The 24,184-nt window shown below is 49.6% G+C and overlaps 1 protein-coding gene across 2 annotated transcripts in view; it reads right to left on the minus strand.

Moving 5' to 3' along the window:
- The window catches only part of LOC144481903 (acid-sensing ion channel 1-like), a 1,161,333-nt gene that overhangs the window by 573,386 nt on the left and 563,763 nt on the right, over positions 1-24,184 (minus strand). The window contains exon 2 of one of the 2 annotated variants that reach the window (XM_078201069.1): positions 18,787-18,811. The exons of the other annotated variant lie outside the window; for it this stretch is intronic. Within the exon in view, the coding sequence (XP_078057195.1) occupies positions 18,787-18,811 (25 nt within the window). The remainder of the gene's footprint in view (positions 1-18,786; positions 18,812-24,184) is intronic. 2 annotated transcript variants of the gene reach the window in all.

Consider the following 24,184-nt stretch of genomic DNA (forward strand, 5'->3'; position numbering starts at 1 on the left):
CTTTTCACTGTATCCCAATACATGTGGCAATAATAAATCAAATATTAAGCTGATCTTTCTCTACACCCTAGCTATGACTGTAACACTATATTCTGCACACTCTCCTTTCCTTCTCCCCTATGTACTCTATAAACGGCATGCTTTGTTTGTATAGCGCGCAAGAAACAATACTTTTCACTGTATCCCAATACATGTGACAATAATAAATCAAATCTAATCAAAAAGTTCATGAAACTGGACATCAGGACCAATACAAAACCACGGCCTACGTAGTTTGGACCCCCTCATCCACCACCCCTGCCGATCTCTTATTCTTAAACTGTGCTCCCCTGGTTCTAGCCTCCCCCACAAGGGAGGGGACATCCTCCTTCTGTATCCACCCTATCAAATCCCCTCAGGATCTTATATAGTTTGATGAGATCGCCTCTCATTCTTCTAAACTCCAATGGGTATAGGCCCAATCTTTCTTCATTAGATAAGCCCCTCATCCCAGGAATGAGTACATTATTGAAAGAAATTCACCTGTATTGCACTTGTATGTGACGTCAAATTTGAGCTGTGATGTGCTTTTACAAATTTTACGAGCAAAGTATGTTTTCTGGAAAGAAAGGCCTCACGTGGATAAAGTATCGGCAGGAAAATCGGGCAGACGTGATTTCGCCCATCCAAGTGACGAATATGAAATTGAGTGAGTTATGGATGATGTGCGCCGGAATTCTACTGCCTCGCCTGCCACGGGAATCGGAACGGGGGAGGAGCGGACAATGGAAATGTCCGTTCACCTGGAGCGGGACTTTCCGGTCTCGCTCGAGCGGGGCTGGAAAATCTCGCGCGCGATCTTCCTTCCCTAAATTCCCTGTGCACCCTCCAAGTCTGCAGGGTGCTTGAGGTTTTCACAGATAGTCTGAAGTAGCCGATCCCAGCTGGAAGGAGGAGTACTGCGGGGAGATTGTGGCATAGTGGCACTGCCACTGGACTAGTAATCCAGAGGCCCAGGTAATGCTCTGGAGACACAGGTTCAAATTGATATGAATATGGAATTGAAAGCTCGTCTCAGTAACAGTGACCATGAAATGATCATTAATTGATAAAAACCCATCTGGTTGACTAGAATCATAGAATCCCTACAGTGCAGAAGGAGCCATTGAGCCCATCGAGTCTGCACCAACCACAATCCCACCCAGGCCCTATTTCCCTAAACCCGCATATTTACCCTGCTAATCCCCCTGATACTCGGGTCAATTTAGCATGGCCAATCCACCTAACCGGCACATCTTTGGACTATAGGAGGAAACCGGAGCACCTGGAGGAAACCCAAGCAGACACAGGAGAATGTGCAAACTCCACACAGGCAGTGACCTGAAGCCAGAATCGAACCCGGGTCCCTGGCGCTGTGAGGCAACAGTGCTAACCACTGTGCTACCGTGCCACTAATGTCCTTTAGGAAAGGCAATTTGCTGTCCTTACCTGGTCTGACTCATAGCAATGTGGTTGACTCTTAACTATGTTCAGGGGATGGGCAACATGTGTTGGCTTTGCCAGTGGTGTCCAAATCCCACGAATGAATTTATAAAGTGCCTGGGCTATTGAGGGGTCAATCATGAGGGGAATAGTTTTATGGTGAGGGGCAGAAGATTCAGAGGGGATTTGAGAAAAATCTTTTTCACTCAGAGGGTGGTGGGAATCTGGAATGCGCTGCCTGGGAAGGTAGCGGAGGCCGGAAACCTTACAACCTTTAAAAAATATCTGGACGAGCACTTGAAATATCAGAACATTCAAGGATATGGTCCAGTGTTGGAAAATGGGATTAGCGCGCCTTTAGTGGTAGCTATTGTTGGTGCAGACTCGATGGGCCGAAAGGCCTTTTCTGTGCTGTATCGTGTTGTGAAGTTGAGATCATAAAGATGTAAAGAATGTAAAATACTAGAGGGGAAACAACAGTGCGTGGTCCCTTTAAAAACTGGTTTTGTGTCAGTCCCTTTAAAAGTTGGTTTTATTCAGTGCTGAGATATTTAAAATGCAGAGTACACGCAGACTCTAAGTTGCAACATTTGTTTCAAGGACCAGACAACAGGGTTGCCTTGGTAACAGGCTCTGCAGGTTTTTGCCTTTTGTTAGCCTATGAGTTTAAAGAAGACACTCAGCTCAAGGGAACCTATCAGATTTGAATTTGCTGTTGCCGTCAGCATCCAACCAATCCTGAAATAGAGAATGCATAGGTCATCAGGAATATAATAGAGGAACTCAACTGCCTTCAGTTCAGTTCCAACAGTGGTCGATCCAGGGGTTCAACCCCCAGAAGCAGGGCCCGATCCTCTGGATCCAGGGGTTCAACCCCCAGAAGCAGGGCCCGATCCTCTGAAGCAGTTAAAGGCAATTAGGGGCAGTTAAATCAGCTGGAACAGTTGGTTCTTAACTCAGCCAGCTTCAGATAGATCTTAAGATGAATCACTCTCTAACCAGCGAAAAGTACCAAATCAGACAGCGCTTACAGACAGCGGATGACTACCAAAGAACTTCCGAACGTTATCAGACCTGGTTGTATTTTATTTGAGAGTGACTAAAATTTTGTTATTACTGTTTTGGTAATGAATGTTCCTTGTGTTTATTTGAACAGCATTTCAGTCAAACCATCCTTCAATTAAAATGTTACTTGTTTCGTTAAAGTTCCCGGTTAAGTAAAATAACTTGTTAATTATTCACTTAAAGCAAATGACAGGTTTTTATGTGAATGAACCTTGAAGCGTTAATGTAGAAGTTAACACCTTCCCAAACTCATTAACCAGATTACGAAGTGAGGTAACAATACCTCTATGACTCTATTAGCCTAAGGAACCTCCTGTGAGTAGTTGAGGATAGATTGCCCCTGTTGTGGGATTGGCTGCCTGGCCTCAAAGATGAATAATGTTCGCTCGGTTTAAGATACGTACCCTTAAAGGTGCATGTACGCCACATCAGGAGACAACTAACTGACAAAGGACAATGGGCCGAATGGTCATCTTCTGTGCTTGTACCATTCGGGCACCTGTGGAATTTTAGCACAGAAGAAGGAAATTGGGCCCCACATAAAGAACCAACAAAAGAAATCTTGGACGCACTGTTCAGATGTTGTCAAGGCGGATTGTTTAAAGACAAGAATATGATGATTAAAAACTGATTTTTTTTCCCTCCCATTTTGGATTTCATTTAGAAAAAGATTAATCTGCAAATAGCCAGCTGACAGGCTTTAGGTAAATAAAGATAAATTAATGCCGTCTCTCCGATTCTCCAGGCAGCTGTGATGCCCTTGAGAGATTAGTGAGCTTTGGCATTCCAGTACGTACATCAGCACTGCGGTTGTGTGGCATCTTCCCCTCAGGAGACAGAAGAGGATATTGAGAGTTTGATAGTTGGCAGGCTGGGGAGGGGGTGTAATGGGCATGGTAGCTTGGCACCATGCCTTGCCAGGCAGGTGTTGTAACGGGGGTTTACCAGAGGGATTTGAGGACGATGCTCAGGGGTCGGGTGCCGGATGGCCGCAGGGTGTCCGGGGAGTGGGTCGAGGTGTGACGGATGGGACTGCAGCACTGCTGCCTCACAGCGGCAGGGACCTTGGTTCGATCCCCAGCTTGGGTCACTGTCTGTGCGGAGTCTGCACGTTCTCCCCATGTCTGCGTGGGTTTCCTCCGGGTGCTCTGGTTTCCTCCCACACTCCAAAGATGTGCAGGTTAGCTGGATTGGCCGTGCTAAATTGCCCCTTAGTGTACAAAGATGTGTGGGTTAGGTGGATTGGCTGTGCTAAAGTGCCCCTTAGTGTCCAAAGATGTGCAGGTTAGGTGGATTGGCCATGTTAAATTCCCCCTTAGTGTCCAAAGATGTGCAGGTTAGGTGGATTGGCCGTGCTAAATTGCCCCTTAGTGTACAAAGATGTGCGGGTTAGGTGGATTGGCTGTGCTAAAGTGCCCCTTAGTGTCCAAAGATGTGCAGGTTAGGTGGATTGGCCATGCTAAATTGCCCCTTAGTGTCCAAAGATGTGCAGGTTAGGTGGATTGGCTGTGCTAAAGTGCCCCTTAGTGTCCAAAGATGTGTAGGTTAGGTGGATTGGCCATGCTAAATTGCCCATTTGTGTCCAAAGATGTGCAGGTTAGGTGGACTGGCCATGCTAAATTGCCCCTTAGTGTCCCGGGATGCGTAGGATAGAGGGATTAGAGGGGTAGATATGTGGTGTTATGGGGATAGGGCCTGGGTGCGATTATTGTCTGTGCAGACTCGATGGGCCGAATGACCTCCTCCTGGTTTCGATGATTTCTGTAGGCTCTTGCAGCCCGAATGAGGTCGTTCATCTTCTCCTGGCATTGGCCCCCATTCCCGCGTGTCAGGCCGCGGGCACTGACTGCCACGGGCACTGACTCCCAGGCCGCATTGGAGACCCTGCTCCAGGGTCGCCTTCCCTCCCGGGGCTACAGGATGGGCTGCCTCCCCTCGATGGCATCCAGTAGCCGTCCCAGCTCTCCCTCAGTGAACCGTGGGGCTGGGCTGCACGATGCCATCTCTTCCTGGTGTGACTGGCTGTGAGTGCAGAGGCAGTGTTTGAAAGCACTTGTTAATGGTGCACTGCTGTGGCCACCTCGGGCAGGTGACGCACCTGGAGACTCCATGATGGCGTTAGTCACATGACGGCTCTTTCAGTGCGCTAAGTGTCAGTGGATTGCGGTCCAGAGCGCGTGGATCACTCCATGGGTTTTGTCGTGATGTCTTTTAGAATCTTTTTGGGAGAATTCCACCTCACATCTCAAATACTATGTGCAGTTTTGGTCTCCTTATTTAAGGAAGGATGTAAATACATTGGAGGCAGTTTAGAGGAGGTTTACTAGATTGGTACCTTGGAATAAGCGGGTTGTCTTATGAGGAAATTCCTTGTGCTTGAATCTCAAAAAGGAAATTTGGCATGTCAGCTACGACTCTCACCAACTTTTACAGATGCTCCATAGAAAACATTCTTTCTGGTTGTATCACAGCTTGGTATGGCTCCTGTTCTGCCCAAGACCGCAAGAAACTACGAAAGGTTGTGAATGTAGCCCAGTCCAACACGCAAACCAGCCTCCCATCCATTGACTCTGTCTACACTTCCCGCTGCCTCGGCAAAGCAGCCAGCATAATTAAGGACCCCCACGCACCCCGGACATTCTCTTTCCCACCTTCTTCCGTCGGGAAAAAGATACAAAAGTCTGAGGTCACGTACCAACCGACTCAAGAACAGCTCCTTCCCTGCTGCTGTCAGACCTTTGAATGGACCTACCTTGCATTAAGCTGATCTTTCTCTACACCCTAGCTATGACTGTAACACTACATTCTGCACCCTCTCCTTTCCTTCTCTATGAATGGTATGCTTTGTCTGTATAGCGAACAAGAAACAATACTTTTCACTGTATCCCAATACATGTGACAATAATAAATCAAATCAAATCAAATCAAATCAAAAAAGTTGGCTTGCAGGTAAAGAAAAGTTTATTTGTTTGTCACAAGGAGGCTCACATCAACACTGCAATGAAGTTACTGTGAAATTCCCCTAGTCGCCACACTCCGGCGCCTGTTCAGGTCAATGCACCCTAACCAGCACGTCTTTCAGACTGTGGGAGGAAACCGGAGCAGCCGGAGGAAACCCACGCAGACATGGGGAGAATGTGCAAACTCCACACAGACAGTGACCCAAGCCGGGACCCAAGTTCTGGCGCTGTGAGGCTGACCACTGTGCCACCGTGCCTCCCCAAGGTGCAGCAAGTAATTAAGAAGGCAAATGGAATTTTGTCCTTCATTGCTAGAGGGATGGAGTTCAAAAACAGGGAGGCTATGGTGCAGCTGTATAAGGTGCTGGTGAGGCCACACCTGGAGACCTGTGTACAGTTTTGGTCTCCTTACTTGAGAAAGGATGAACTGACACTGGAGAGGTTGCAGAGGAGATTCACCAGGTTGATTCCGGAGTTGAGAGGGTTGGCTTATGAGGAGAGACTGAGTAGACTGGGGCTGTACTCATTGGAATTCAGAAGAATGAGGGGAGATCTTATAGAAACATATAAGATTATGAAGGGAATAGATAAGATAGAAGCAGGGAGGTTGTTTCCACTGGCGGGTGAAACTAGAACTAGGAGGGCACAGCCTCAAAATAAGGGGGAGCAGATTTCGGACTGAGTTGAGGAGGAACTTCTTCACACAAAGGGTTATGAATCTGTGGAATTCCCTGCCCACTGAAGCAGTTGAGGCTACCTCTTTGAATGTTTTTAAGGCAAAGATAGATAAATTTTTGAACAGTAAAGGAATTAAGGAGCTGAGTCCACGAAAAGATCAGCCATGATCTTATTGAATGGCGGAGCAGGCTCGAGGGGTCAGATGGCCTACTCCTGCTCCTAGTTCTTATGTTCTTATGAAAGGTTGGATAAACTGGGCTTGTTTCCACTGGAGTTTCGAACAGTGAGGGCGGGGAGGCGACTAGATTGAAGTATCTCAGATCCTGAACGGTCTTGACAAGGTGGATGTGGAAAGGATATTTCCTCTTGTGGGGGAGTCCAGAACGAGGGGGCACAGATTTAAAATTTGGGGTTGCCCTTTTAGGACGGAGATGAGGAGAATTCTTTTCTCTCAGAGGGTTGTGTAATTTTGGAACTCTCTGCCTCAGAAGGCTGTGGAGGCGGGGTGAATATTTTTAAGGCGGAGGTAGATAGATTCTTGTTCAGAAAGGGGGGGGGTGAAAGGTTATCAGGGGGAGAGATGGGAATGTGGAACTCAACACAAACAGATCAGCCCATGATCTTATTGAATGGCGGAACAGGCTTGAGGAGCCGAATGGCCTACTTCTGCTCCTATTTCCACCGTTCAGGGGAACTGGACAGGGAGTTAAACTTATTAAATTTTAAAAATGTGTTGGTCTATCTTTTACGTTGTACAGTGCAGAAGGCTGGATGGAAATGAGAGTTAGATGAAGCACTAACGGTGAAAAATAATACACAGCAACTTTAATGGGAAGTATTCGAAACATTTGTCTAATTACAGCTTTGTTCATTTGTACTTGTGATTTATGCCGATAAAAGTTCTTCTTTAAAACCGGAACAAAGAATCTGGAAAGCAAACAAATCCAAACAGTTTTAGAGGTACAACCTCTGGAGGTTGTGCCAATGGGCTTTGCGAGCAGGAGGCTTTACAGTGCGCGTGACAGCACAGTGGTTAGCACTGCTGCCTCACGGCACCAGGGACTTCGGTTCAATTCCTGGCTTGGGTCACTTGCAAGGAGTTTGCACGTTCTCCCAGCGTCATAGTGGGATTCCTCCCGTTTCCTCCCACAGTCTGAAAGACGTGCTGGTTAGGTGGATTGGCCGTGCTAAATTCTCCCTCAGTGTACCCGAGCAGGAGCGTGGCGACAAGGGGATTTTCACAGTAACTTCATTGCAGTGTTAATGTAAGCCTACTCCTGACACTAATAAATCAACTTTAAACCTAATGTCTGTAGCCCACCACTACAATATGACAGGGTGCTGAGGATATGCAGGATTACAATCGATAAATGTTTACAGAGGAATAATAAATGTTAAACATTGCTATATTTTAATTCACACCATTTTTCACCCACAGTCCCACTGATGATGTGCATTTCCACTATGCCCACTTTTCCACATTCTGGGATGGGTAATCAAACCATGACAACAAATCAGTTTGATTTGATTTGATTTATTATTATCACATGTATTGGGATACAGTGAAAAGTATTGTTTCTTGCGCGCTATACAGACAAAGCATACCGTTCATAGAGAAGGAAGGGAGAGAATGTAGTGTTACAGTCATAGCTAGGGTGCAGAGAAAGATCAACTTAATGCAAGGTAGGTCCATTCAAAAGTCTGACAACAGCAGGGAAGAAGCTGTTCTTGAGTCAGTTAGTACGTGACCTCAGACTTTTGTATCTTTTTCCCGACGGAAGAAGGTGGAAGAGAGAATGTCCGGGGTGCGTGGGGTCCTTAATAATGCTGCCTGCTTTTCCGAGGCAGCGGAAAGTGTAGACAGAGTCAATGGATGGGAGGCTGGTTTGCGTGATGGATTGGGGCTACACTCACGACCTTTTGTAGTTCCTTGCGGTTTTGGACAGAGCAGGAGCCAGACCAAGCTGTGATACAACCAGAAAGGATGCTTTCTATGGTGCATCTGTAGAGGTTGGTGAGAGTTGTAGCTGACATGCCAAATTTCCTTAGTCTTCTGAGAAAGTAGAGGCGTTGGTGGGGCTTTCTTAACTATAGTGTCGGCATGGGGGGGACCAGGACAGGTTGTTGGTGATCTGGACACGCGATGTGGGTGTTGCTTATAAGGTCAGCATTTATTGCCCATTCCTAATTGCCCCTTGAGAAGGTGGTGGTGAGCTGCTTTCTTGAAACGCCGCAGTCCATTTTCATTGTAGTTTGAAACAACTGAGTGGCTTGCTTGGCCATTTTAGATGGGTAGCTAAGACTCAACCACATTACTGTGCGTCTGGAGTCGCAGTCTGGGTAAGGACGGAACATTTCTTTCCTTCTGTAAAGGGCGCGAGTGATCCAGATGGATCTTTCGGACAACCAGTGATCATTCTGTGACCACCATTACTGAAAGTAGTTTACAACTTTTGACTTTTATTCATTAATTGAATTTATGAACTAAATTTCCAATTTGAACCCACAGGGCATTACATTGGATTACTAATCCAATACCACATCCACTGCACCATCATCCGCCCAGTAAGATATCTGAGCCTAGCTGTGCACAGTTATTCTACGTCAGTCAGTGGCCACCTCGAATTTCAGGGGTGAATTCTGCTGTGAGCTCGCTGGAGTCGTAGTGGGATTGCGAATGACGAAAGGCATCCTGTGAAAGATGTTTCAACAGACATCGCAGATACGAGACTTTCATCCCACCTTTCTGATCCGTATTTAAAACGAAATGATGGGGACGAGGAGATAGTGCGACAAGACACTGTTCCACTCAGTCCCTTGGCTACTGTGCCTTTGGTCGAGATAAATAAAAGAAGCTGTGCTTCTTATGAGGTTATTTAGCTCATGACAGAGTCATCATTTACCTTCACTGGCAAATGGCTTCCATCGAGAAGCAAATGACTTTTCTTTTTTCGTTGAAAATAAATCTGTGTGAAAGGGCAAAAAGGTTGTTCAGTAGATTTTGCAGTTTAATGCACCCTTGTCAGTTCTCCCCCAAGGACTTAGGTCACAGACTTTGAAAGGCAAAAAAGTTTTTTTTCAGGACCGACCGTGAAAGCGAACATCAGTGTTCGATGGAATAAACACTTTTTTAAAAAAAACATACATCAAAGGTTTAAATCCATTTACAGCCACCACAGATAAGACGACACATCAAATTTATCTCAGCGCATCACATTATAAAACTGGATTTGTTGCAGTGTGCCATGACTCAGGTTGCCATTAACAGTTTACTGCCTTAGTCCTTTGAATTAACAAAGCCTGGGGAGTTCTTCCCCCCTGCGTTCCTGCATCTACATTCCGACATTACAAGCAAAGTCAGCAAGCAGCAGCGCTCACAGCAGGATATTCTATCCCTGATGCTGTATTCTCCCAGGATCAGGCTGGAGAATGTGTGCTTGTTCTTCAGACTGCACTCACTGGGCAGGGTGAAGGCAGTCGTGCTTTTAATTTCCTATCTCTGTAACCTCCTCCAGCCCCCTACACCCCTCCCTATCTCTGTAACCCCTCCAGCCCCTACACCCCTCCCTAACTCTGTAACCTCCTCCAGCCCCCTACACCCCTCCCTATCTCTGTAACCCCTCCAGCCCCCTACACCCCTCCCTATCTCTGTAACCTCCTCCAGCCCCCTACACCCCTCCCTATCTCTGTAACCTCCTGCAGCCCCCTACACCCCTCCCTATCTCTGTAACCCCTCCAGCCCCCTACACCCCTCCCTATCTCTGTAACCTCCTCCAGCCCCCTACACCCCTCCCTATCTCTGTAACCTCCTCCAGCCCCCTACACCCCTCCCTATCTCTGTAACCTCCTCCAGCCCCCTACACCCCTCCCTATCTCTGTAACCTCCTGCAGCCCCCTACACCCCTCCCTAACTCTGTAACCTCCTCCAGCCCCCTACACCCCTCCCTAACTCTGTAACCTCCTCCAGCCCCCTACACCCCTCCCTATCTCTGCAACCTCCTGCAGCCCCCTACACCCCTCCCTATCTCTGGAACCTCCTCCAGCCCCCTACACCCCTCCCTATCTCTGTAACCTCCTGCAGCCCCCTACACCCCTCCCTATCTCTGTAACCTCCTCCAGCCCCCTACACCCCTCCCTATCTCTGTAACCTCCTGCAGCCCCCTACACCCCTCCCTATCTCTGTAACCTCCTCCAGCCCCCTACACCCCTCCCTATCTCTGTAACCTCCTGCAGCCCCCTACACCCCTCCCTATCTCTGTAACCTCCTCCAGCCCCCTACACCCCTCCCTATCTCTGTAACCTCCTCCAGCCCCCTACACCCCTCCCTATCTCTGTAACCTCCTCCAGCCCCCTACACCCCTCCCTATCTCTGTAACCTCCTCCAGCCCCCTACACCCCTCCCTATCTCTGTAACCTCCTCCAGCCCCCTACACCCCTCCCTAACTCTGTAACCTCCTCCAGCCCCCTACACCCCTCCCTATCTCTGTAACCTCCTGCAGCCCCCTACACCCCTCCCTATCTCTGCAACCTCCTGCAGCCCCCTACACCCCTCCCTATCTCTGTAACCTCCTCCAGCCCCCTACACCCCTCCCTATCTCTGTAACCTCCTCCAGCCCCCTACACCCCTCCCTATCTCTGTAACCTCCTCCAGCCCCCTACACCCCTCCCTATCTCTGTAACCTCCTGCAGCCCCCTACACCCCTCCCTATCTCTGCAACCTCCTGCAGCCCCCTACACCCCTCCCTATCTCTGTAACCTCCTCCAGCCCCCTACACCCCTCCCTAACTCTGTAACCTCCTCCAGTCCCCTACACCCCTCCCTATCTCTGTAACCTCCTGCAGCCCCCTACACCCCTCCCTATCTCTGCAACCTCCTGCAGCCCCCTACACCCCTCCCTATCTCTGTAACCTCCTCCAGCCCCCTACACCCCTCCCTATCTCTGTAACCTCCTGCAGCCCCCTACACCCCTCCCTATCTCTGTAACCTCCTCCAGCCCCCTACACCCCTCCCTATCTCTGTAACCTCCTGCAGCCCCCTACACCCCTCCCTATCTCTGTAACCTCCTCCAGCCCCCTACACCCCTCTCTATCTCTGTAACCTCCTCCAGCCCCCTACACCCCTCCCTATCTCTGTAACCTCCTGCAGCCCCCTACACCCCTCCCTATCTCTGTAACCTCCTCCAGCCCCCTACACCCCTCCCTATCTCTGCAACCCCCTCCAGCCCCTACACCCCTCCCTAACTCTGTAACCTCCTCCAGCCCCCTACACCCCTCCCTAACTCTGTAACCTCCTCCAGCCCTTGCACCCCTACCTATCTCTGTAACCTCCTGCAGCCCCCTACACCCCTCCCTAACTCTGTAACCTCCTCCAGCCCCCTACACCCCTCCCTAACTCTGTAACCTCCTGCAGCCCCCTACACCCCTCCCTATCTCTGTAACCTCCTCCAGCCCCCTACACCCCTCCCTATCTCTGTAACCCCCTCCAGCCCCTACACCCCTCCCTAACTCTGTAACCTCCTGCAGCCCCCTACACCCCTCCCTATCTCGGTAACCTCCTCCAGCCCCCTACACCCCTCCCTATCTCTGTAACCCCCTCCAGCCCCTACACCCCTCCCTATCTCTGCAACCCCCTCCAGCCCCTACACCCCTCCATATCTCTGCAACCCCCTCCAGCCCCTACACCCCTCCCTATCTCTGCAACCTCCTCCAGCCCCTACACCCCTCTCTATCTCTGTAACCTCCTGCAGCCCCCTACACCCCCTCCCTAACTCTGTAACCTCCCCTAGTCCCTACAACCCCTCCCTATCTCTGTAACCTCCTCCAGCCCCCTACACCCCTCCCTATCTCTGCAACCTCCTGCAGCCCCCTATACCCCTCCCTATCTCTGTAACATCCTCCAGCCCCTACACCCCTCCCTAACTCTGTAACCTCCTCCAGACCCTACGCCCCTCCTTATCTCTGTAACCTCCTCCAGCCCCGACACCCCTCTCTATCTCTGTAACCTCCTCCAGACCCTACGCCCCTCCTTATCTCTGTAACCTCCTCCAGCCCACCCACACCCCTCCCTATCTCTGTAATCTCCTCCAGCCCCCTACACCCTCTCCCTATCTCTGTAACCTCCCCTAGTCCCTACAACCCCTCCCTATCTCTGTAACCTCCTCCAGCCCCCTACACCCCTCCCTATCTCTGCAACCTCCTCCAGCCCCCTACAACCCTCCCTATCTCTGTAACCCCCTCCAGCCCCCTACACCCCTCCTTATCTCTGTAACCTCCTCCAGCCCCCACACCCCTCCCTATCTCTGTAACCTCCTCCAGCCCCTACGCCCCTCCTTATCTCTGTAACCTCCCCTAGTCCCTACAACCCCTCCCTATCTCTGTAACCTTTTCTAGTCCCTACACCCCCTCCCTATCTCTGTAACCTCCTCCAGCCCCCACACCCCCCCCTATCTCTGTAACCTCCTCCAGCCACTACACCCCTCCTTATCTCTGTAACCTCCCCTAGTCCCTACACCCCTCCCTATCTCTGTAACCTCCTGCAGCCCCCTACACTCCTCCCTATCTCTGTAACCTCCTCCAGCCCCCTACACCCCTCCCTATCTCTGTAACCCCCTCCAGCCCCCTACACCCCTCCTTATCTCTGTAACCTCCTCCAGCCCCCACACCCCTCCCTATCTCTGTAACCTCCTCCAGCCTCCTACACCCTTTCCCTATCTGTGTAACCTCCTCCAGCCCCCTATACCCCCTCCCTATCTCAGTAACCTCCTCCAGCCCCCTACACCCCTCCCTATCTCTGCAATCTCCTAGAGCCCCTACACCCCCTCCCTATCTCTGTAACCTCCTCCAGCCCCTACACCCCTCCCTATATCTGTAACATCCTCCAGCCTCTACACCCCTCCCTATCTCTGTAACCTCCTCCAACCCCCCACACTCCTCCCTACCTCTGTGACCTCCTCCAGCCCCCTACACCCCTCCCTATCTCTGTAACCTATAAGAGCCCCTACACCCCCTCCCTATCTCTGCAACCTCCTCCAGTCCCTACACCCCCTCCCTTTCTCTGTAACCTCCTCCAGCCCCTACACCCCCTCCCTATCTCTGTAACCTCCTCCAGCTCCTACACCCCTCCGTATCTCTGTGACCTCCTCCGGCCCCTACACCCCTCCCTATCTCTGTAACCTCCTCCAGCCCCTACGCCCCCTCCCTTGCTCTGTAACCTCCCCCAGCCCCCACACCCCTCCCTAACTCTGTAACCTCCTCCAGCCCCTACATCCTCCCTATCTCTGTAACCTCCTCCAGCCCCTACACCCCTCCCTATCTCTGTAACCTCCTCCAGCCCCTACACCCCTCCCTATCTCTGTAACCTCCTCCAGCCCCTACACTCCTCCCTGGCTGCATCAAACCTCTGAATCTAGGCTGATCCATAGACCAAAGCACTGAAGTGCGGCCAAGGGAACTCTAGCTGTTTTGGTAATACACAACACAAGATTCAGGAATGTTCTGAGTTTGAGTGGTTGCGCGGTGGTGGTTGTGGGGTGTGAGTGGTTCCCCAGTGCATTTTTGGTTCAGTTACACCTCCCTGGAGCTTGGAAGTTCCGGTCCACTGGGGAGAAGTGCCTGCTCTTCAAAATGGTGCCATGGGATCTTTTACATCCACCTGTGGGGGAAGACACGGCCTAAGGTTAAGATGTGATCTGAAAGACGTGGGCGGGGGGGCAATTCTCCCACCCCGATATGGGGTTGAGAGTAGCTCCCCGACCCCATTGGGGTGAAAGGGGAGCAACTGGGGCCCCCCAGGGGTCAGGCAGCCAGGTGGGGGTGGTGCCCCCTGGGCATGGGCACCATGGCAGTGTCAGCCTGTGCCCCTGGCACTGCCCAAGGGTCAAAGCGCCCATGCCCAGGGTGCACCTTGGCACTGCCCACTGGGCATGGGGCAGTGTCAAGGGGACGGGACCTGTTGGGGGCAGGGCCTAGTGGGCGATTGGTGGCTGCCACCCTGCCATTGGGATCAATGGGGCTAGGAGGGAGGCTAGTAATCGGGGCGGGCTGCGGGGGGAGGGTTTGCCGAGGGGGGCGGTCTGCCTGTGGTGGTGGGGTGGGGGTGATTGGCACTGCAGGGGGGCTGGAGATCAGGGCGGTCTGGGGCGGGGGGGTGGTTCAAGGCTGGCCGGGAATGGTCGGGGAGGCCGTGATTGGGCCGTGGGGGTTTGTGGGGGAGGAGCACTGCGGAGGTTCCGGGCTGGGCAGCGATCGAGCTGGCCAGCAAGCGGGAGGCTGACAGTTCGGGGCCACTGCGCATGTGCAGAGTCCCGCTGGTCTCAGCCTCCCCCGCAGGAATAGGCCCCGCCTCCTGAAATCTAATGAGATTCACACTGGTGGCCTCTGCATTGCGCAGAGTGTGGGAGATTCACGTGTGAACTCCCACTGAAAAAACAAGCGTGAATTACTCCAGTTTTCCCGCGAATTCGGCACTTAGAATCTTTTTGGGGAGAATTCCACCCAGCACCTCTGACACTGCAGCAATTCTTAAGTCCTGCCAGTTAATATTTTTCTTTCTCAAATGTGTGGCACGGTGGCACAGTGGTTAGCACTGCTGCCTCACAGCACCAGGGACCCGGGTTCAATTCTAGCCTCGGATGACTGTCTGTGTGGAGTTTGCACGTTCTCCCCGTGTCGGCGTGGGTTTCCTCCGGGTGCTCCGGTTTCCTCCCACAGTCCAAAGATGTGCGGGTTAGGTGGATTGGCCGTGCTAAATTGCCCCTTACTGCCAGGGGGGGTTAGCTAGGGCAAATGCATGGGGTTATGGGGCTAGGGCCTGGGTGGGATTGTGGTCAGTGCAGACTTGACCGCGTCTGTACAGTGCGCAAGAAACAATACTTTTCACTGTATCCCAATACATATGACAATAATAAATCAAATGATCATATTGAATGGCGGAGCAGGCTTGAGGGGCTGAATGGCCTACTCCTGCCCCTAGTTCATTTAAGTTCTTAAATGGACTTTGGTCTATTCTCACCTTGCAGTTTGTTCCAAACAAATCTGGCAGCATTTCACACTTCCAGGTATTTATAATCCTGAGATGTGTAATCCGTTACACAGGAAGCCAGGTGTGTAATTTTCCATCAATAATGGAAGCTTGTATTGGAGGCTTGACATATTGACAGTTAAAAGCCGAAATGGCCAGTTGCTACTCCTCCAGAGAATGCTTTCTTATGGGCACCTCAAGCCTAAGGAAAGAAAAACTGGGAAGTCTTAAGAAAGACTTATTTAAAAAGGTGAATGTCTGCAGTGGAAGTAATGGGTGGCACAGTGGTTAGCGCTGCTGCCTCACAGCGCCAGGGTCCAGGGTTCAATTCCGGCCTCAGGTCACCGTCTGGTGCCGAGTCTGAACGTTCTCTGCTTGGGTTTCCTCCAGGTGGTCTGGTTTCCTTCCAAAGGCCAAACATGTGCAGGTTAGGTTGATTGGCCATGCTAAATTATCCCTTGGTGTCCAAAGATGTGTAGGTTAGGTGGATTGGCCATGCTAAATTATCCCTTGGTGTCCAAAGATGTGTAGGTTAGGTGGATTGGCCATGCTAAATTATCCCTTAGTGTCCAAAGATGTGTAGGTTAGGTGGATTGGCCATGCTAAATTGCCCCTTCGTGTCCAAAGATGTGCAGATTAGGTGGATTGGCCATACTAAATTGCCCATTAGCATCCAAAGATCTGTAGATTAGATGGATTGGCCATGCTAAGTTGCGCCTTAGTGTCCAAAGATGTGCAGGTTAGGTGGATTGGCCATGCTAAATTGCCCCTTAGTGTCCAAAGATGTGCGGGTTAGGGGGATTGGCCATGCTAAATTGATCCTTAGTGTCAGGGGGATTAGCAGGGGAAATGTGTGGGGTTACGGGGATGGGGCCTGGGTGGGATTGTGGTCGCTGCAGACTCGATGGGCCGAATGGCCTCCTTCCGCACTGTAGGGATTCCATAAAGTAATGTGCTTTTTTCTCTATTGTTTCATCCAGCATAACAGTGAGCAAGTAAGTGATTGGCTGAGACTTTAGCAACACTTTTATTGATATCTGTGAATACTTAGTTGGTCGGGTAATAGAAATAAGCATTGTTGTGATGTGTCTCTCCAATGCATGGTCTAGATTGTTGGGGGAGAGACATGGGAAGGAAAATGTTGTCCAATCCTGTGGTAAAACGTCCATTTTGTAATGTTAAATGCCCAAGAATGTTATGTTCGTATTTAGACCATAAGACCATTGGGAGCAGAATTAGGCCACTCGGCCCATCGAGTCTGCTCCACCATTCAATCATGGCTGATATTTTTTTCATGCCCATCCTCCTGCCTTTTCCCCATAACCCCGATCCCCTTATTAATCAAGAACCTATCTATCTGTGTCTTAAAGACACTCAATGACCTGGCCTCCACAGCCTTCTGCGGCAAAGAGTTCCACAGATTCACCACTCTCTGGCTGAAGAAATTCCTCCTCATCTCTGTTTTAAAGGATCGTCCCTCTAGCCTGAGGTTGTGTCCTCTGGTTCTAGTTTTTCCTACTAGTGGAAACATCCTCTCCAAGTCCACTCTATCCAGGCCTCGCAGTATCCTGTAAGTTTCAATAAGATCCCCCCTCATCCTTCTAAACTCCAATGAGTACGGACCCAGAGTCCTCAACAGTTCCTCATGCAACAAGCTCTTCATTCCAGGGATCATTCTTGTGAACCTCCTCTGGACCTTTTCTAAGGTCTTCATTCCATGGACCAATGAATGTGCCACCATTTTGTTTGTGTCAATTTGAGGAGAATCAAATTCTTAGTCACAAAGCGAAAAAACATGCAAACGGGTTGCAGAGAGGGGCGGCGGGGGGGGGGGGGCGGAGATAAAACCACAAAAGGACTAAATGGAAAGCATGTTCGCAGGTTCTCTTTACTGTGTTTCATCGAGGAGAGTGTGTCGTTTATTCAATTTCAAAGGCTGGTTTCCAAATAACTCGGAATGACAAATGCCCTTCGCAAACACAACAGAGAGAGTAAATACCACTTAGCCACACGTACATCAGCACCTATTGAGATGTTTCAAGATCGAGGACCTTCAGAAACATAGGGACAATTTCCTCAGGTCCTTTCTCACTTCATAATAGAGCCTTTATTCTTCAATCCGTGCTTACCAAGCAATTACAGGGCACCAGTGCAATTTCTTGACACGCATTTTGTCTATCTTGTATTACTGGCTTCAAGATCGTCTATTTAATATTGCAGAATAAAGGGTCAAAAGAAAAAGGCCCCATTTGTCCTTCTCAAGGAGTTACAGTACCTTTTACCGCATTCATTAAGTGTTATTATGATCCAATATTTCCATTGTTTGTGTGGGCTCCAAAGCACAATGCTGTTTGCGGCTATGCACTTCACATTGATAGAATCATGGAATCCCTATGTTGCAGAAGGTGGCCATTCAGCCCATCTAGTTCGCACCGGCCACAATCCCACCTATCCCCTACCCATTAGCCCCACTAACTTGCTGACACTAAGGGGCAATTTAGCACGGCCAATGCACCTAACCAGCCCATCTTTCGGACCGTGGGAGGAAACCGGAGCACCCGGAGGAAACCCACGCGGACACGGGGAGAACGTGCAGACTCCGCACAGGCAGTGACCCAAGCCGGGAATCGAACCCAGGTCCCTGGCGCTGTGAGGCAGCAGTGCTAACCACTGTGCCACCGTGCCACCCCATTGTCGGCTTTGATATGAACATACTTCTGGTGGAAATTCTAGAATTTGTTTACCAGTTTTCATGTAAGGCGTTACAGACAAAACCAAGCCACCAGAGGCAAGTCTGTTGTGTGGCTCCATTGCCCACCATTCCTGGGGCTTGAATCAAACCCAGGATGACGAGATGGCAGTCTGCTGTCTCTACCACCCGGCAGTTAGTTTGGCTAGTCTCAAACCAGAAGGAGGCCATTCGGCCCATCGAGTCTGCACCAACCACAACCCCACCCAGGCCCTATTCCCGTAACCCCATATATTGACCCGGCTAATCTCTGTGACACTTGCCTTGCCAGTGAACAAGGACAACAGTACACAAACCGGGAGGCGATGGCCTAGTGGCATTATCGCTGGACTATGAATCCAGAAACTCAGCTAACGTTCTGGGGGACCCGGGTTCGAATCCCACCACGGCAGATGGTGGAATTTGAATTCAATAAAAAAAATCTGGAATTAAGAATCTACCTGATGACCCATCTGGTTCACCAATGTCCCTTTACATCCAAAAAGCAGGAGAGTTGATACTGAGCCTTCGGGAACCCCACTGGAAAAATGGAGAAGGATCTAGCCCACAATACGACCCCACCCCATGACAGGAAATATTTCGGAGAAAAGAATGTGGAACAATAGAAGTTCACTTAGCATGTCAATCCGTAGTTACAACATAAAGGTGTTTACCAGCACAGTTGAACTAACAATGTGCACCATGGAAGCAGATGGCGTTCAGTTGAGGCTCATCCAATAATTAGGCTCTGAGGCAGACAAAATTCTTTCAGCAAAAGGGCAGCATGGTGGCACAGTGGTTAGCACTGCTGCCTCACAGCGCCGGGGATCCAGGTTCGATTCCTGGCTTGGGTCACTGTCTGTGTGGAGTTTGCACATTCTCCCTGTGTCTGCATGGGTTTCTTCCGGATGCTCTGGTTTCCTCCCACAGCCCAAAGCGGGAGGAAACAGGAGGTTCCTGTGGGTTTGGTGGATTGGCCATGATAAATTGTCCCTGAGTGTCCAAAGATGTGTGGGTCGGGTGGATTGGCCATGTTAAATTTCCCCTTAGTGTCCAAAGATGTGGAGGTTAGGGAGATTGGCCATGCTAAATTGCCCCTTAGTGTCCCAAGATATGTAGGTTAGGTAGATTGGCCATGCTAAATTGCCCCTTAGTGTCCAAAGATGTGTAGGTTAGGTAGATTGGTCATGCTAAATTGCCCCTTAGTGTCCAAAGATGTGTAGGTTAGGTAGATTGGCCATGCTAAATTGCCCCTTAGTGTCCAAAGATGTGTAGGTTAGGTAGATTGGTCATGCTAAATTGCCCCTTAGTGTCCAAAGATGTGTAGGTTAGGTAGATTGGCCATGATAAATTGTCCCTTAGTGTCCAAAGATATGTAGGTTAGGTAGATTGGCCATGCTAAATTTTCCCAAAGATGTGTAGATTAGGTGGATTGGCCATGCTAAATTCTCCCTTAATGTCCAAAGAAGTGCGAGTTAGGTGGATTGGCCATGCTAAATTGCCCCTTAGTATCAGGGGAATTAGCAGGGTAAATATGTGGGGTTACAGGAATAGGGCCTGGGTGGGATTGTGGTCCGTGCAGATTTGATGGGTCAAACGGCCTCCTTGTGCACTGTAGAGATTCTATGATTCTTCTGATGTCCTTTAGGGAAGGAAATCTGCCGTCCTTACCCGGTCTGGCCGACATGTGACTCCAGAGCCACAGCAATGTGGTTGACTCTCAACTGCTCTCTGAACTGGCCTAGCATGCCACTCAGTTCAAGGGCAATTAGGGATGGGCAATAAATGCTGGCCTCGCCAGCGACGCCCATGTCCCATGAACAAATAAATATTTAATAATTGCCCTCTTTCACCAATCTGTGTCAAACAGAGCACTGGATTGCTGGCTTTGGAGATTATTCGGAACATATTTGTCTGCAACTGGCTCCTTTAGACCTCCATTAAGCTCAGTAAGGTGTAGGGTGTTCATGCTGGGTAACTGAACACTTGCCTCACTCAAGCACTCAAACACTCCCGTATGTGGCATAGCGCGGTTAGATGCAGGACAAAGCTTCCTCTATCCTGTCCCCAACAAAGTGCTTCGGTCGAGTTGCAGCTCAGAAAAGCATCCAGCAAGCTGGCCAAAGCAATGTTTTTCAATTTCCCACGCTGCTTTCCATTCAATGTAACGTCGTTATCAACGGACAACGAAGACTTTCTTCTTGGTCAATGGATCAAACCACAGGTCCTTGAAAGGCTTGATGGGAATCATAGAATCATAGAAAGTTTACCACCCAGAAAGAGGCCATTTGGCCCATCGTGTCTGCACCAGCCAAAAAAGGAGCCCCCCTCGACCTTTTCCTACATTCTAGTCTTTGTTCCATAGCCCTGCAGGTTAGAGCACTTGAGATGATTATCCAGACACCTTTTAAATGAGTTGAGGATTTCAGCCTCATTTACACTTCCAGGCAGTGAGTTCCAGATCCCTCACAAACCTCTGAACGAAAACATTTTCCTCATCTCCCCTCTAATCCTTCGACGAATCACTTTAAATCTATGTCCCCCTGACCACTGACCTCTCTGTAAAGTAAAGGGCAGCACAGTGGCATGGTGGTTAGCGCTGCTGCCTCACAGCGCCAGGGACCCAGGTTCGATTCCCAGCTTGGGTCACTGTCTGTGCAGGGTCTGCATGTTCTCCCCGTGTCTGCGTGGGTTGCATGGTGGCACAGTGGTTAGCACTGCTGCCTCGCAGCGCCAGGGACCCGGGTTCGATTCCCAGCTTGGGTCACCGTCTGTGCGGAGTCTGCACATTCTCCCCGTGTCTGCGTGGGTTGCACGGTGGCCCAGTGGTTAGCACTGCTGCCTTGCAGCGGCAGGGACCCGGGCTCGATTCCCGGCTTGGGTCACTGCCTGTGCAGAGTTAGCACGTTCTCCCCGTGTCTGTGTGGGTTTCCTCCCACAGTCCAAAGATGTGCGGGTTCGGTGGATCGGCCATGCTAAATTGACCCTAGTTTTGGGGGGGATTAGCAGGGTAAATTTGTGGGGTGACGGGGATAGGGTGGGATTGTTGTCGGTGCAGGCTCGATGGGCCGAATGGCCTCCTTCTGTACAGTTGGGATCCTATGATTCTAAATCGGCCCTTCCTATCCACTCTATCCGGGCCCCTCACAATTTTATACATCTCAAATATCCCCTCAGCCTCCTCTGGCAGATTCAATTGTGGCTTTCAAAAGTGAATTAGACCCTCTTCTGAAGAGAAAGAAACATTGCAGGGCATCTGGTGAAGAAGCAGGGAACGGGACTAGTTGAGCGGCTCTCGCGGGGAGCTGGCAAGGACACAACCGGCCGAATAGCCTCCCTCTGTGCTGTAATGGTGGACTCTTCCCCACCCCATTTCAGCCCGAAAAGATAAGTCGAACAAAACTCCAAAGGGTTGAATTCCCTCTTTTGTGCATTTGTAGTGCCTTGGTTAACAAGCTCACATCAGATTCCCATTTGTTCCCTGACAAAATCATAGACCAATGATTCTGTGGAAATGAAGCACACAAGAGATGGAATCCAAATTATCCATCAGGCCATAAGACATAGGAGCAGAATTAGGCCACTCGGCCCATCGAGTCTGCTCCGCCATTCGATCATGGCTGATATTTTTCTCATCCCCATTCTCCTGCCTTTTCCCCATAACCCCTGACCCCCTTATTAATCAAGAACCTATCTATCTCTGTCTTAAAGACACTCAATGACCCGGCCTCCACAGCCTTCTGCGGCAAAGAGTTCCACAGATTCACCACTCTCTGGCTGAAGAAATTCCTCCTCATCTCTGTTTTAAGGGATCGTCCTGAGGTTGTGTCCTCTGGTTCTAGTTTTTCCAACGAGTGGAAACATCCTCTCCACGTCCACTCTATCCAGGCCTCGCAGTATTCTGTAAGCTTCAATAAGATCCCCCCCTCATCCTTCTAAACTCCAACGAGTACAGACCCAGAGTCCTCAACCGTTCCTCATACGACAAGCACTTCATTCCAGGGATCATTCTTGTAAACCTCCTCTGGACCCTTTCCAAGGCCAGCACATCCTTCCTTAGATATGGGGCCCAAAACTGCTCACAATATACTTTACATCCGATGTCAAAGCCTTCAACTTTTGCCTTCCGTGCAATGACATTGGCAAGGTACTTGCAGCTCAGAACACTGCAATTTCCACACTGCATTTCATATTTTCTGTCTGTACTTATCTTCATAAACGTCAATCAAGATTGTGGCCAGATATTCATCCAGCTCTTCAACTGTGCCAACCTGCCACCATTGCAGTACGCTATCCTTCTAAATAAAGATTGCTTCCACCTTCAGACAACAAAATATGCATTGAAGCAGTAGATTATTATCCAACACATCAACGAGGTGAATAGAATAAGTCACTCATTGGCTTGCGTGCAACCTCTGCCTTCAGCCGTTCAATTCTCATTTCCTCCTTTTTCAACCTTGTGTATCATATCTGTTCCATTGTGGAATATTGTAGTTCATTCCTGCTGCTCCCAATTAGCTGCTCATCTAAAACACCAGATATTTTATCCCCCGTTTCCCGATTCCTTCCACACTGGTCTCCATGTTCGAGGGAGCAGCGATCTGATTGGCTATCGTGCAGCAGATGGCGCAGGTTTTATGAGCTTCCTCAGGAGGAAGTGCTTTTAAATCGTGTCAGAAGTGTAACCTGAGCAGAATGGCCAATGAATTCGTAGCAAAAGGCCTCTCACAGGCTGTAGTTGCCGACTGCCATTTCTTATCACATTCCTTTTACAGATACACCATAGAAAGCATCCTTTCCGGGCAGCACGGTGGCACAGTGGTGAGCACTGCTGCCTCACAGCGCCAGGGACCTGGGTTCAATTCCAACCTCGGGTCACTGTCACTACGGAGTCTGCACGTTCTCCCCGTGTCTGCGTGGGTTTCCTCCGGGTGCTCCGGTTTCCTCCCACAGATCAAAGATGTGCGGGTTAGGTGGATTGGCCATGCTAAATTGCCCCTTAGTGTCCAAAGGTGTCTAGGTTAGGTGGATTGGCCATGCTAAATTGCCCCTTAGTGTCCAAAGATGTTTAGGTTAGCTGGATTGGCCATGTTAGATTGCCCCTTCGTGTCCAAAGATGTGTAGGTTGGGCTGATTGGCCATGCTAAATTGTTTCTTAGTGTCCAAAGATGTGTAGGTTAGGTAGAATGGCCATGATAAATTGCCCCTTAGTGTCCAAAGATGTGCAGGTTAGGTGGATTGGCCATGCTAAATTGTCCCTTAGTGTCCAAAGATGTGTAGGTTAGGTAGATTGGCCATGATAAATTGCCCCTTAGTGTCCAAAGATGTGTAGGTTAGATGGATTGGCTATGCTAAATTGCCCCTTCGTGTCCAAATATGCGTAGGTTAGGTGGATTGGCCATGCTAAATTGCCCCTTCGTGTCCCAAGATGTGCAGGTTAGGTGGATTGGCCATGCTAAACTGACCCTTAGTGTCCAAAGATGTGTAGGTTAGGTGGATTGGCCATGCTAAGTTGCCCCTTAGTGTCCAAAGATGTGTAGGTTAGGGGGATTGGCCATGCTAAATTAACCCTTAGTGTCCCAAGATGTGCAGGTTAGAGGGATTAGCAGAGTAAATACTTGGAGTTAGGGGAACAGGTCTGGATAGGATTTCCTCTTAGTGTCAGGGGGTTTAGAAGGATAGAGCCTGGGTGGGATTGTGGTCGGTACAGACTCGATGGGCCAAATGGCCTCTTTCTGCACTGTAGGGATTCTATGATTCTATGATTACCTCAAATGATTGCCATTTGTCTTGGCAATCTCAGTCTCAGGGCATTAATTACAACAATGAGTTTGGAATGGGGTTCATCAGAAACTTGTACGGGCCATATCAATCCATAATCTGTAAAGTGTCTCATCAACCTGTTCCCGGATGTATATGTCTAATTCTTTTTCATTTACATCTTTATTAAAAGGAAAGGAACATTAACTCAGCGGGAATTTAGGCCTCTGCTGTGTCTATCGCTTTATCGTTACATCTGGTGCTTAATTTTTAATAACATTTCAAATATAAAGGCTGATAAGCTTTTAAGAAATAATGCTATTCATTCCGCACTCAATTAAATTAAAAGAGAATGAAGCATTTTAAATCGCGCATGGTTTCATTGCAAATTAAAGTGACAGAGCAGATAACGGCAAAAGTGTTGCTTCGTACAGAAAGGCATCAGACACCTGTTACTTTGAAGAACATTCCAATCTCAATCTATTTCTGTAACCTTTCACAAAAAAGGACTTGT

Source organism: Mustelus asterias, chromosome X (genome assembly GCF_964213995.1).
Source record: "Mustelus asterias chromosome X, sMusAst1.hap1.1, whole genome shotgun sequence".
Lineage (NCBI taxonomy): Eukaryota > Metazoa > Chordata > Chondrichthyes > Carcharhiniformes > Triakidae > Mustelus > Mustelus asterias.